General features: G+C 51.4%; 1 protein-coding gene across 12 annotated transcripts in view; it reads left to right on the top strand.

Moving 5' to 3' along the window:
- The first annotated feature begins 3,448 nt into the window (after positions 1–3,448).
- LOC130678909 (zinc finger protein 550-like) overlaps positions 3,449–12,060 on the top strand; it is a 54,636-nt gene continuing 46,024 nt past the window's right edge. Inside the window, exons 1-4 of one of the 12 annotated variants that reach the window (XR_008995492.1) lie at positions 3,449–3,635; positions 6,462–6,588; positions 6,818–7,261; positions 7,860–11,632. Coding sequence is in view for 8 of the 12 variants with exons in the window: in XM_057496560.1 (XP_057352543.1) it covers positions 3,609–3,635; positions 6,462–6,588; positions 6,818–7,158 (495 nt within the window). In the remaining 4 variants the exon portion in view is untranslated. Of the gene's footprint in view, positions 3,802–4,208; positions 5,326–6,461; positions 6,589–6,817; positions 7,392–7,859; positions 11,633–12,060 lie in introns of those variants that run through there. The other 11 variants (XR_008995494.1, XM_057496567.1, XM_057496561.1 and 8 more) reach the window with 11 other exon arrangements.

The following is a 12,060-nucleotide window of genomic DNA, read 5'->3' as shown; positions in this document are numbered from 1 at the left end:
TAGTTTCCAAAAAGAGTGGGAGATTCAGATTTTTAAATTTGAACTATTTTCCAGAAACACTATTGACATACCTATTTAAGGTGGACAATTTGAAAAATGTTGCCACACATATAAACCTTATAAAACCATCATCATCTTGATTATGAATATATCCATTATTTATACCTCATGGCCTTTTATGTTCTCTCTGTCCACTTCAATCCTACGGAGTCCAGTGGTTTACTTTCTTTAACAATAAATTTGCATTGTCTAGAATTTTACATGAATCGAGTCACAGTGTTTTTACTTTTTCTGATATTTTTTTCACTAATTAGAGATCATTGATGTTGCTTATAATAACAGTTCATTATTTTACTGTCGAGTAATGTTCTTCTCTGTGCATGTGCCGCTATTGGTTTACCTGCTCATCTGTTAAGGATAATTTGGGTTGTTTTGTTTGGTTTTGTTAGAAATAATGCCGCAGTAAATGTAGACATACAATTCTTTATATGAATTTCTCTTCTGCCAATACTTTATAGAGTTTGTGGATGTATGAGTATTGAAGGAACTGCCCAACTGTGCTCTAACCTGCTTGTACTCATCTGTGTTCCCACCACCAGTTTATGAGAACTCCTGTTCACCCACAATCTGCCAATATGTGGTTGGTGGTTTTGTTATTCTTTTTAATTTTAGCTGTTTTAATAGGGGTGTAATAACATCTCCGTGTGGTTTGAATTGCACTTCTGTGATGTTTCATGAAGTTTAGCTTTTTTGATGTTTTCATCTGTTACTTGTTTAGCTTGTTTAATAAAATGATCATTAGTACCATTTGTTTCTTTTAAAATAGACGTTGGGTGATATTGTCCCTTTCACTAATAAAGACATATGTAACAAAGCCATATGTTGAAACTTCACTTATTCTTCAGCAGTGATGTGTCATCTTTGCTAAATGGAAGTATTGTTTTTGAATACTATAAGAATATTTTCTCATTTTCTGGTGCTATGCACAGTATAACATTCACAGAGGCTACATGCTTTTAAGCATAATCTACAATTAACTTACCATCACTTTCTTAAATCCAGCCATCCAATAAAATAATCTGTGTTGTAGGGTTTGTCAATTTCTGCAGTGTATATACTCCCATCCTAGCCAATTTCAAGTTGCTCTGAACATGGATTTGGGAAGCGGTGTGCAGTGGGACACTTCTGTTCCCACCCTTCTGCTACCATAGCAACAGATAACCTCAGCAATAGAAAGAAGAGTACAACACTGTAAAGTAATTTGGAAGCGACAACCTTTGAGCACTTTTTACATCTACTTTGAAAAGTAGTTTTATTGATGTGTAATAGTCATAATAAATTCTGCATATTTAAAATATATAATTTGTGTTTTGATACTGCTTGAACCACTGAAACCAACAGTTTCCTCTGCCTTTTTTAATCCTAACATAAAATGGATAGGACATATTCTACCCTTTATAATGTGCATTTTCAAATACATACACAAAAGGAGCATGTTACGAAGCCCCATGACCCCGTCCACTCTTTTATCACTACTGGACAAATCATGGCCATTCTTGCTACATACTCCCCATGCAGATTGCTGGATAATGTTATTTATAATCTCAACATTTGTCATTCAATGCTTAATCCCTTCAGAATGCATTTCCAAAACATAGTAACTTTTCAACCAAAATATTTGAGGAGTCATAAAAATATATTGTCAGTGCTAAGCATTCCCAAAAACATGTTTGTTTCTTCCAAGGCAATCAAATCCAAAATGGATCTATAAAACTTTTGATAGATGTGTTTGGTAGGTCACACTGACATAGAAATGTCACTTCATTTTAAAATTTTTGGACCATTTATTTATTTATTGAGTTGCTTAGTCATTTGCCCATCAGAACTGGCCATGGTCTGGATTTGTTTTTTGCATCTGAAGCTGTTTAACATGCTTGGCACTCCCCCCCCACCATGTTTCCTCTACACTGGATATTAATTAATGAGATGGATGATTGAGGTCTGGTCCTGGTGGATAAGTGTGTGATAGGGACACACCTGGACACCAACCCAGTGAGATAGCATTTTCCTAGCACACTGCAAACCACCCTGGGATCAGAGGCATTTCAGTTGCCGTGTGTTGTCCATGTCTCCAGCAGAGTAGGAGAGGGTATTTTGGTGTGTGGTAGTGTCACTGCAGCAAAAACTGTGAGACTGTCCTGTGACTGACACCTCACCACAGCCTGGACACGTGTGTATGCTCCATCCAGAACAGAAAAAACTGACATGAGACACCCAAGCAACACATGCAAAACACACAGGACCTGTGCTACAGGACTATCTGTGTATCAGAACAGTTTTGGCCACACAAACACACCAATAGTGCACAGAGATTTGTGAGAAAGACATGACATAGGGATTCCCCAGGGCGTTGTGTGTCAGTCACACACACATACACACAGACTGAATATACAAACTGTCAGTGGCGAGACCATATCTGAAAACACAACTTTGACCCAGAAGTTCTGCAGCAGTCAACGCACAATGGGTAGGACCTGGTGAATAAGCATTAATTTCCCTGAAGCTCCCCCCGCCCCGACAGCTTTCAACTTAAGACCAGCTGGAGAAAGCCGAATATGCTTCCTTAACTGATCCTACAGGTTTGCCTCAGCGCTTGTTTTCTGCCTCCAGCGCTCCCTTGGTAACGGCCTCCACCAGCTCATTCCTGAGGTGGTCCATGTTTTCATTATAAATTTTCCACTCCCCTGTCTGACAAATGCAACAGATAGTGACTGACTCTTGCTGTGGCAAGCTCGGAATAAATAGCTTATAGCCTTTGCTTTTCTCATTTTTGGTCTTCATTTATTTCCATCACATGCAATCACACAGTCTTCGTGTACTGGATGTGGCAATGCAGACAGCATGTCTTGGAGAGAATAATCCTCCCCATCACTCCACAGTGCCCAGGGAGAGGGAGGACCTCTAGGCAAGTCTGGCCTCTACTGGGAATCAGGGGAGGTACACAGGCCCTGGGCATTGGATGTCACTGGGTCACAGGGGAGAAAAGAAGGTGAACTTGTGTCAGGGGCCAGCCTTTCCACACCAGTGCACCTGGTCACCTGAGAGGCGCTCACAGGTTTTAAAAGAAATTTTAAAACTTACAATTGTTCCATTGGGATCATCTGAAATAACAAGATGCAGAAAACACAACCGGGAAATTTGGGTGCGTCCCCTGGAGAGTGTGCCTTGCCTCTACTTCCCTGGAGCCTCTGCACACGTTTGTCAGCTCTTTCCTGGCCTCTAGACCTTTGGCTCCTACGAGGGGCAGAGCTCTCCAGCCTGGCCAGACGCAGGACTGAAACTACATTACCCAGTGTACACGGGGAGGGCGACATATCAGAAAAGGGAGTGTTCCGGTCCCCTTGGTAGAGGCGGGATTTCCGGCGTCGCCAGGCGGAAGCGTTTACGGCGAGGGGCCCGTCCCCTCCACCCTCGCGCTGAGTTCTCGGCTGCCGGTCGGTCTGAGCAGGGCAGAACGGCGAGGAGGCCCCACCTGCGCTTCCGCGGGTTCTGGGTGGGGTCGCTGAGCCCCCGGGCGCCCCCGTGCGAACCCGCTCGCCACAGGTCTCATGGCGGCGCCCTTACACCCGGCGCAGGTGAGTGGACGATCCCCGCGCTTCCCGCACTCGGCCCCCCAGCGTCTCGGCACCGTCGCCCGCAAGTGCGGGAGGACGGTGTCCTTCGACCCTTCGCCTTACCCTCTCCCGGCCGTTTCTCGGAGTCCCGGGATGGGGTCTCCTCGGCTCCGGGTGCGGAATCCAGGTCAGGGGTCCCGTGGGTGAGGGCCCCGCTCCTGACGGCCGGCGGGATGCTGTGTGGAGGGGCGAGGTGTGTGGCCCCAGGGCCCCCCGAACACAACGCAGTGCGCGCATGGCGGTCCGCAGGGAGGAGGCCCAGGGTTCGCAGACCTCACTGGGGTCCGGCTGCACCCCTTGCCGAGGCCGCGGCAGCTCAGACGGGGCGCCCATGCCCTGCCACCCACCCTCGGCTGTGGCTTTGGCTCAGCTGCCACTCCAGCTCCTGGTCCGTGGAAGCCTGCCGGGCTCTCGTCTCGCCCATGCCTGCTTTCTACTACCAGCAAAGGCGCCCATTTCAAATCGAGGGCGGGGGCGGAGGGGCGATGATGCACGCGTGCAGGGGCTGAGAGGTCTGTCCCCCCCGCACCCCAGCCCCAGGGTCCACAGCAAAACCTCGGATTCCCGTTACCCGACTCCTGTTTTGATCCTTCTTCAGCGGCCAGGTGTCAGGACTGCGCCGGGGCCCAAGGAGGTAAATCCCCGCCCACTGCATTTTACCGCCTGGAGCGGTTTTTAGGGATTATTTAGCGCAGCGGATTAAAATCTTGCCACAGTTGAGAAACTGACAAAATGCTTCCCTGCCGTACATAGCTCTCCTCTCTTTTTTACTTTTATTAAGGAAAACCCAGAAAGATGTATCAGACTTGTGTAAATGAGCGTGTGTCAAAAGGGCAGACAGTTTTTGCTTTGATTTTAGGAAGGAAGATTTGTGAGTCTACATAATACATACACACATACGAATATATATATTCATTTACCGAACCAGCAACAGGGACCTTGTTTGTTTATATTGCAAACAAATTTTTCTCTCTTTAAGTCTCCCTGCTGCCCTGGGCTGCCGTTTTCTTTGGTATAAAATAGGAATTTGATATTTTAATTCAGTATAGCAATAGGAATTCCTTTGTCCTAGACTGGGGAACCAGGAAGGATGTACGGTTGATGTGTGTCAGCGGGTGTCCAGCAAGGGCTGGGAGGTGCTGGCATGGCGACGCCCCCTGGACCCGTGCTGAGCTTGGAGGATCACCCCGGCGCCAGGCTGCTCCTCGGGGCTCCCTGGCCTCCTTCCTGTACACACTTAAAGGCTGGCAGCCGAGAGGCAGGAGTAGCGTTTTTGAATTGCTGCTGTGCTAGGACGGCAAAGGCAGCAGGGCAGGCTGGGAGCCAAGGCCGCCCAGGCGTCTGACTCTCAGATCCCCAATGACAGCAGTGAGTCTGTGTTGTTCAAGACATGCAGGTATATTTGAAAAGTAAGACCATTCAGATGGTCGGTGATGACGGTGTGCAGAAGTGTGGTGTCCTTTGGGACACGAACGCACAGGAGGCCCCGGGTCACGCTCCGGCAGTCACCCCGGTCAGCCTTACCAGCCCTGTTCATCGGCAGGGCTTGTCACATCGGTTAGTATTGCAGCCGCATGGCCCCCTCCTCCCTTTACCGCAGTCTCGGCCCAGTGTGCTGTCCCGACTGTATCCTCCCCTGTCACCACATCTGAAGTGGGCCACAATCTCTTTAGTCTTCTTGCTTTATTTTCTTGTTTTTGGAAGCTCTGGGGCCCCCTTGCTGGTTTAGGATCTGTTTCCAGCCCCGGATCCCAAGCGCCTGTTGTCCCTCTGTGCCGAGACCGGGAACAGCCTGGGCTCGTGAAAGGCCCTCGGTGAACAGCTGAGTGACTGAACGGGGTCCCCCCTCAGGGTTCCCCTCAGGGCCTGCGCTGCTGTCCTCCACCGCTTGCTCACCCAGCCCCGCGGCCCACTCGGCAGCCTTTCCCTTTGGCGTTCCTATCGTCCGGTGCCCTGTCTCCAGTTCTCACCGTGTCCTTCCTATGCATTGGTGTCCCCTCGCAGGTGCCGCTGGCCCCCACCTTCCCATCTTCTGGCAACTGTGTGCCATCTTTCCTTGGGTTGTTCAGATACCATCTCTGCTCCTTAAAAGTGAGATTGTGGGTGACTTTCTAGAGCTGCCTGAGCCCAGGTGCAGGTGATGATGGCATTAACCTCGTGAACTGTGGGAGGATTGGTGAAACTCACAGAATACACCTAATGCTCATGGGCCTAGGGCTCCAGGGTCTGCCTTGTGAACGTTTTCTCTTCCTGGTGAAGTGACAGTTCTGGGGTTGCTGCAGAAATCAAGCCTTAGAGAAATGACGTGATGTCCTCCCTACGTCCACACAGCTGGGAAGTGGCAGACTCAGGAGTCTTGATTCTGTCCCTGGGCATCTTAACTGCAGAGCTGGGGATGTGCAGTCCATTCCCCGGCATGCGATCCGTCAGCTGGCTGGCACACGGGCTCCAGGGTGGTTGGCCTGCTGCTCCTGCTCTCGTTGTTGGGACCATCACGGCCATCTGCCCGTCCCTCTGACGTCACAGAACACTCACCGTCTGCCCCCCAGTCCTCTTGCAGGCACACTGCACCATCTCCAGTGACTTCCCCAGGGGAGGTTTTGCTCTTAGCCACAGTCGCATTATGTACAAAGGCTGCATCCTCCCCTTCGAGCCCAGCATGGAGCTTGGCCTCGGTGATCCGGGCCTGGGCCTGGGTCTCTGCACCTTCACCAGTGACTGAGTGACAGACTCTGATCTCATCCATCAGCAGAAGGTCAACACCAGTTCCTCCTTTTGACTTTCCAGGGGTCCGTGACCTTCGATGATGTGGCTGTGACCTTTTCCCGGGAGGAGTGGGGGCAGCTGGGCCAAGCCCAGAGGACCCTGTACCAGGAGGTGATGCGGGAGACGTGCTGGCTCCTGGTGTCCCTGGGTAAGGGTTCGCCTCTCACCCCTGTGCGGGACCACTGGTTCCTGGCTGTCAGGATCGGAGGAGCCACGGGCCCTCCCCCGGAGCCCCTAGTTTCCTGGTCCGTTTTCCTCCTGCCTGGTCTCCCTGTGTGTGTGTCGGGTGTCAGTGGGATTGAGACAGTGTCCCTCTGAACACAAGGCCCCACCCCAGCGTCCAGCACGCTCAACCTCAGTCTGAATCTTTATTCCAGATACCACAGGGGGTAAGCTGGCCCTGCCTGGTCGTGTCACGTGTCCCACAGTCCTGGAGCAGGGTCGTGGGCTACGGGCCGCTCTCGAGATGGTGAGTCAGGCAGGCTCCACATGGTATTTGTCATCGGCGCCCCCTGAACAGCAGGGTCAGGGAAAACTGCCCTTGTGTCTCGTCGTCATCACAGGATTCCTGAGGCCTGGGCCACGATCCTTGCCAGGGCAGGAGTCAGAAGGCACGCAGAAATGTCGGAGCCACCGGTGGTGCCCCAAAAAGCCAGTCCTTTTTCCTGCTTCTTCTGGGATGCTGATCGTCAAGAGAACGTCTCGGGTCACTGCGTAGGGTTCCGTGCTCCTTCCTTTTGGCCAGTTCCTCTCGTCGCGGTGGGCACGGCCTCCAGCTCACAGCCCTGGGCAGTGTGCATGAGTTTGCTGGAACTTTAATGGTGTTTTTTTTTTGTTTCATTGTTGTGTTTTAACAGTAACCTTCAATTTGTCAGAACTGAAAGTGACTTTTCTCATTTACCAAAGCAAAACAGGGCTCCCTTTTAGAATGAAATTTTAAGAAAAAACGGGCCTTGTGTCAAGGAGAAGCCATCAGTGACAGTGGCTCACGCCGTATGCTGCGCACACCCATCAGCCTGAGTTTAGTTGGGAAGGTAGGTGTCCATTCTTAGATGAATTGTGATGAGCTGTAGAAAGAAAACAAAAGGGGCTTTAGGTCAAAGCCGGTCATGAGTGCTTTAAAAAAGGCATCTCAGGGAAGGACTTTGGAGCTGGGAACTCGAAGGCTGTGAGCCAGCGGTGAGGGGCCTTCCAAGTGGAGGAATCAGCCCCAGGAAAGGCCCTGAGGTGACAGGGCCCGAAGAACGCCTGTCGCACTCTGCCTCCCTCCGCTCCCTGAGCCCAGTGCTGGGCAGGTGACAGGCACAGCGCGGTGACTGTGACTGACACCTGTCTGAACAAACCCTGGGCTGTGGAGGAGAACCGGCCAGAGGAGACGTTGGTAGGCCCTGCTGCCCCCATCACCGGACTTGCCCACAGAACCCTCCCGCCTCCGCTGAGACGTATGTGGCTGCGTGGAAGAGAGAACCGACTGGAACTGGCTTCCCCCGAAGGAAATTCTCCACCTCACCTAACAAAGGCCAAAGTGGGGCCGGTGGGGCTGGCGGGCTGTGCAGCGCGTGTTCGTCACCAGCCGTAGGACAGTCCTCTGGGCCAGGCGTCTGCCTGCTCCTCGGGCTGCTCCTCGGGCTGCAGGGGCTGCGGGCTGCCCCGCACGTCGGTGAAGGCTTTCCCCGCAGAGCGCCCAGCCCGCCTTTGCCCCCGTTCTGGTGATCAGGGCTCCCACTTCCCTGATGATGCTGACCGGCCTCCACCGGGACTTCTCTGTCCTTAGAGAGATTTCCCGAATGCAGAGGCCTCACCTTCAATCCGAGACCTTCTGTTTCTGCCCGTGGAGACTGAAATCAGGCATCCCCAGGTTTTCCTGAAGCACATGGTGTTTGAAACCAGCCACCTGGATCAATTACCGAACTTCCGGAAGGAGGCGCTCTCCGCCCCAGGGACCCAGGGCTGCGTGTGAGCGTCGTGCGCACCCCGTGCTCTCTGGCTCCCACCGATGACCTTCAGGGGCAGTGGTGGGTCGGCAGGCAGTGCCACCTGCTACCTCACGTGCAGTCCAGGAGTGGGGTTTGGGCGCTTGGTTTCTGGGTCACAAATGAGCATTTTCTTTACTTTGGGAGCAGCTCTGACACTCCAGGAAGAATGGAAGGGTTTCGTTGTTTTCATCAAAACACCAATGTTGTTTCTTTCTCCATCAAAAGGGCATCCGTTTCCCAAACCTGAGCTGACCCACCTGCTGGAGCGTGAGCTGCAGCTGTGGCCTGTGAGGAGGGTCTTCCTCTCCCGAAGCACCTCCCCAGGTACAAGCCAGCAGCTGGTCGGGTGGGGCCGTGGCAGCCGCCAGCCTGCGAGCAGTGAGACTCTGAGCTCCTGGGGGTTCTGGCTGTTCCTCTGTCATGTCAAGGGATGCACATCAGTTGAACACCATTGTTTAGATACCTGGGCACCTTCTAATGTCAGTGTGTAGCTTTTGGGTTGCTCTGGAACCATCTGGCTGGTGGGGGGACACCTGCAGTTGCACATGACGTGAACTTGACTCCACGTGTTCCATGACAGGATCTAGGCATTTGGCCACCCCTGTGGCCTCAGGCCTGGGAATGTGGCTTAGGTCTGTGCCAAGCGAAAGAGCCAGTGGGCCTGGTCTTCAGCGCAGCTTGCTGTATTCCGCCTGTGGTCAGAGTCAGTGACACAGTCTCTGTGTGATGGGGTCATTGGCAGTTGTAATGCCGTAACGCAGCAGGCTGCTTAGGAGAGTGCCTGGCCTGTAGGAAGGGCTCACAACGTTCGCTCTTGGTGTGTGCACGTAATTATGTCCATCATGAGTGACGGTGACATCACACGTTCCTTTCTGGACTCAGGAAAAGGGGCCTTCCTTCTCCTTGGTATTTTCATCTGCGCTGTCTTGTGACCCCCCCCCCCACTCTTTCCCACCTTCACCGTCCATCCGTCCTGTTTGTCCATAAGACACGCAGTAGCTGCCCCATACCCTGTATCTTCCTGCCCCTCTTTCCCTGACAAACACATGATGCCTGGCCTCTCCAGCCACAGGTGTACCTCTGAGTGAGCCGTCAGGGGATTCGAAGGTGCTCCTCTCCATGCCCTTCAGGCTTCTCAGCCAGCGCGCGAGCACCTTTGGCCAGCACCCCCACCCCAACCATCTGTCCCAGATGCCACCCACGTCTTCATCCCACAGCTCACATCGCTGTCCAGGGCACCAAGCTCCTTGACAACGTACGCTCCTCCCCCAGCCCTGTTCAGAGAACGTCCTGTCACCCCAGCCAGTGAGAAGGCAGGACACCCCACAGCTAGCAGCCCCTCAGTGTCTCCGTCTCCGTCCTGCCCACGTCCCCGTACCCCTGGTCCTGCCCATCAGATGCTGTGTCTCCCGAGCCTGCCTCGCCCGCCACCCTCAGGAGCTCCACCAGCACCTGGCCCGAGTTCTCCCCGTCTTTTGCCTGGATGATGCCGGAGACTCCCACCCTGCCTGCCCACATCTCTGTGCCCCTGTGCAGCTCGGTACCCTGCACCAGCTCCTGCACCCACTCCGACCTGGTCTAAATCATCACGGCTTCCTCAGTCACTGCTGTCTTAGCACAGAATCAGCATCACGTTAAAAACGAACGCTGCGTGCCTCTGCCGCTTGCTCCCGAGCCTGTGCTGGCCCATCTGTGCCTCGCATCTGTGGCTTCCCTTTTCCTCTGTGGAACACGTCTCACCCCTGACCTCTTGGCCTGTTCCTCCACTGGCCCCACACGGCGCCTCTGCCTTCTCTGGGAACCTGCTTCTTCACTTTTCTCCGACTTGTGTATCCACCTTCTCTCTCCACACAGGCTCAGGTCACTTATGCTTGGGGAAAAGTAAAGTGGGTCCTGGGCCTTTAGATCCACAGCAGCCCACCGCGAGCGTCCACTCCACTCATGAAGCCAAGTTTCTTGAAAGAGTTGCCTCATTAAAAAAAAATACATGTGCACTTTACTTACAGTGTTTTTGTTAAGATCTCGTTAATTTTTTTTACCCTGGAAGTGTATAATAACGTGCACAAACCTTACGGGTTCTGCTTAAATTTTTGCACATGTATTAGTTGAAGTGCCCTCCAGCGCAGTCAGCCTTTAGGATATTTCCAGGGCCCTGGCAGGCTCCTGGTGCCCCTTCCTGTCAGCTGCTCCTCCTGCAGTGCTGACCACCATGTACACTCTATCGCTGTGTATTGGTTTTGTTGTTGTTTTTGTTTGGGGGGCAGTGGTGCGTCAAACACCAGAAATTTATTTTCTCGCTTTTCTGGGGGCTAGAAGTAAGGTGTCAGCACGTCGGTTCATGCTGAGGCCCCTTCCCCCTTGGCTTGTAGAACAGATGGCCTGTCCGTGTCGGGGCCATTGCTGTCACCTGCTCGCCCAGTGCAGCAGTGCAGGGCTCTCCGGGAATTCAGAGCTAGCTGCCTGTGTGACACTGAGGAAGTGGCCCACACGATCGTGAGGGCTGAACTGCTTGACGTCCACAGGCAGTCCTTACGCCGGAGGAGTTGCTGTTGCAGCCTGAGTCTGCGGCCAGAGCTCCTTCCTTCCAGGGATGTGAGTCTTTTCCTTCCAGGCCCTCAGTTGCTTGGAGGAGGCCCGCTCACCTTCTGAAGGACTTTAATTCTGTGCAGAGGACTCCCCTCAGCAGTCGTCAAGGCATTGAATCATACCCGAAATGAGGAAAGCTACATGCACAGCTGAAGTAAATGCATGATAAACTATGAGAGACAAATGTGGAACAGAATTCTCATTGTCTGGTCTTATAAATGGTTGTGTGAAGATGCAGTCATTTGAAATTCATACTGTGGGATTTTCTTTTGAGACTAATTTTTTTTTTGAGAAGGCATCTCTCATATTTATTTATTTATTTGAGAGGGTATCTCATATTTATTGATCAAATGGCTGTTAACAACAATAAAATTCTGTATAGGGGATTCAATGCACAATCATTAATCAACCCCAAGCCTAATTCTCAACAGTCTCCAATCTTCTGAAGCATAACGAACAAGTTCTTACATGGTGAACAAGTTCTTACATAGTGAAAAAGTTCTTACATGGTGAACAGTGCAAGGGAAGTCATATCACAGAAACTTTCATTTGATCACACATCATGAACTGTAAACAATCAAGTCAGATATGATTATTCATTTTATTTTCATACATGTGAATCTAAAATTTCTCCCTTATTATTGTTATTATTATGTTTTAAATAAAATGCTGAAGTGGTAGGTAGATGCAAGATAAAGGTAGAAAACATAATTTAGTGCTGTAAGAGGGCAAATGTAGATGATCTGGTCTGTGCCTATAGACTAAGTAGTAATCCAAGCTAGACAAGGGCAACAAACATCCACGGATGCAGAAGATTTCTCTCAAAACAGGGCAGGGGGGAGGTTCTAAGCCTCACCTCTGTTGATCCCCAATTTCTCACCTGATGGCCCCCCTGCAGCTGTGCCTGTCTTAGGTTGTTCCTCCCTTGAGGAATCTTCCCCGTCTCTGGCTAACCAGTCATCTTCTGGGGCCATACAGGGAAATGTAAAGTTGGTTAGTGAGAGAGAAGCAATATTGTTTGAAAAGGTTAGCTTTTTACTTTGCAGATTTATGCCCTG

The sequence above is a fragment of the Manis pentadactyla genome (genome assembly GCF_030020395.1).
Source record: "Manis pentadactyla isolate mManPen7 chromosome 15 unlocalized genomic scaffold, mManPen7.hap1 SUPER_15_unloc_1, whole genome shotgun sequence".
Lineage (NCBI taxonomy): Eukaryota > Metazoa > Chordata > Mammalia > Pholidota > Manidae > Manis > Manis pentadactyla.
The sequence above is the reverse complement of the archived record's forward strand: the minus strand, read 5'-3'. Positions and strand labels throughout refer to the sequence as shown.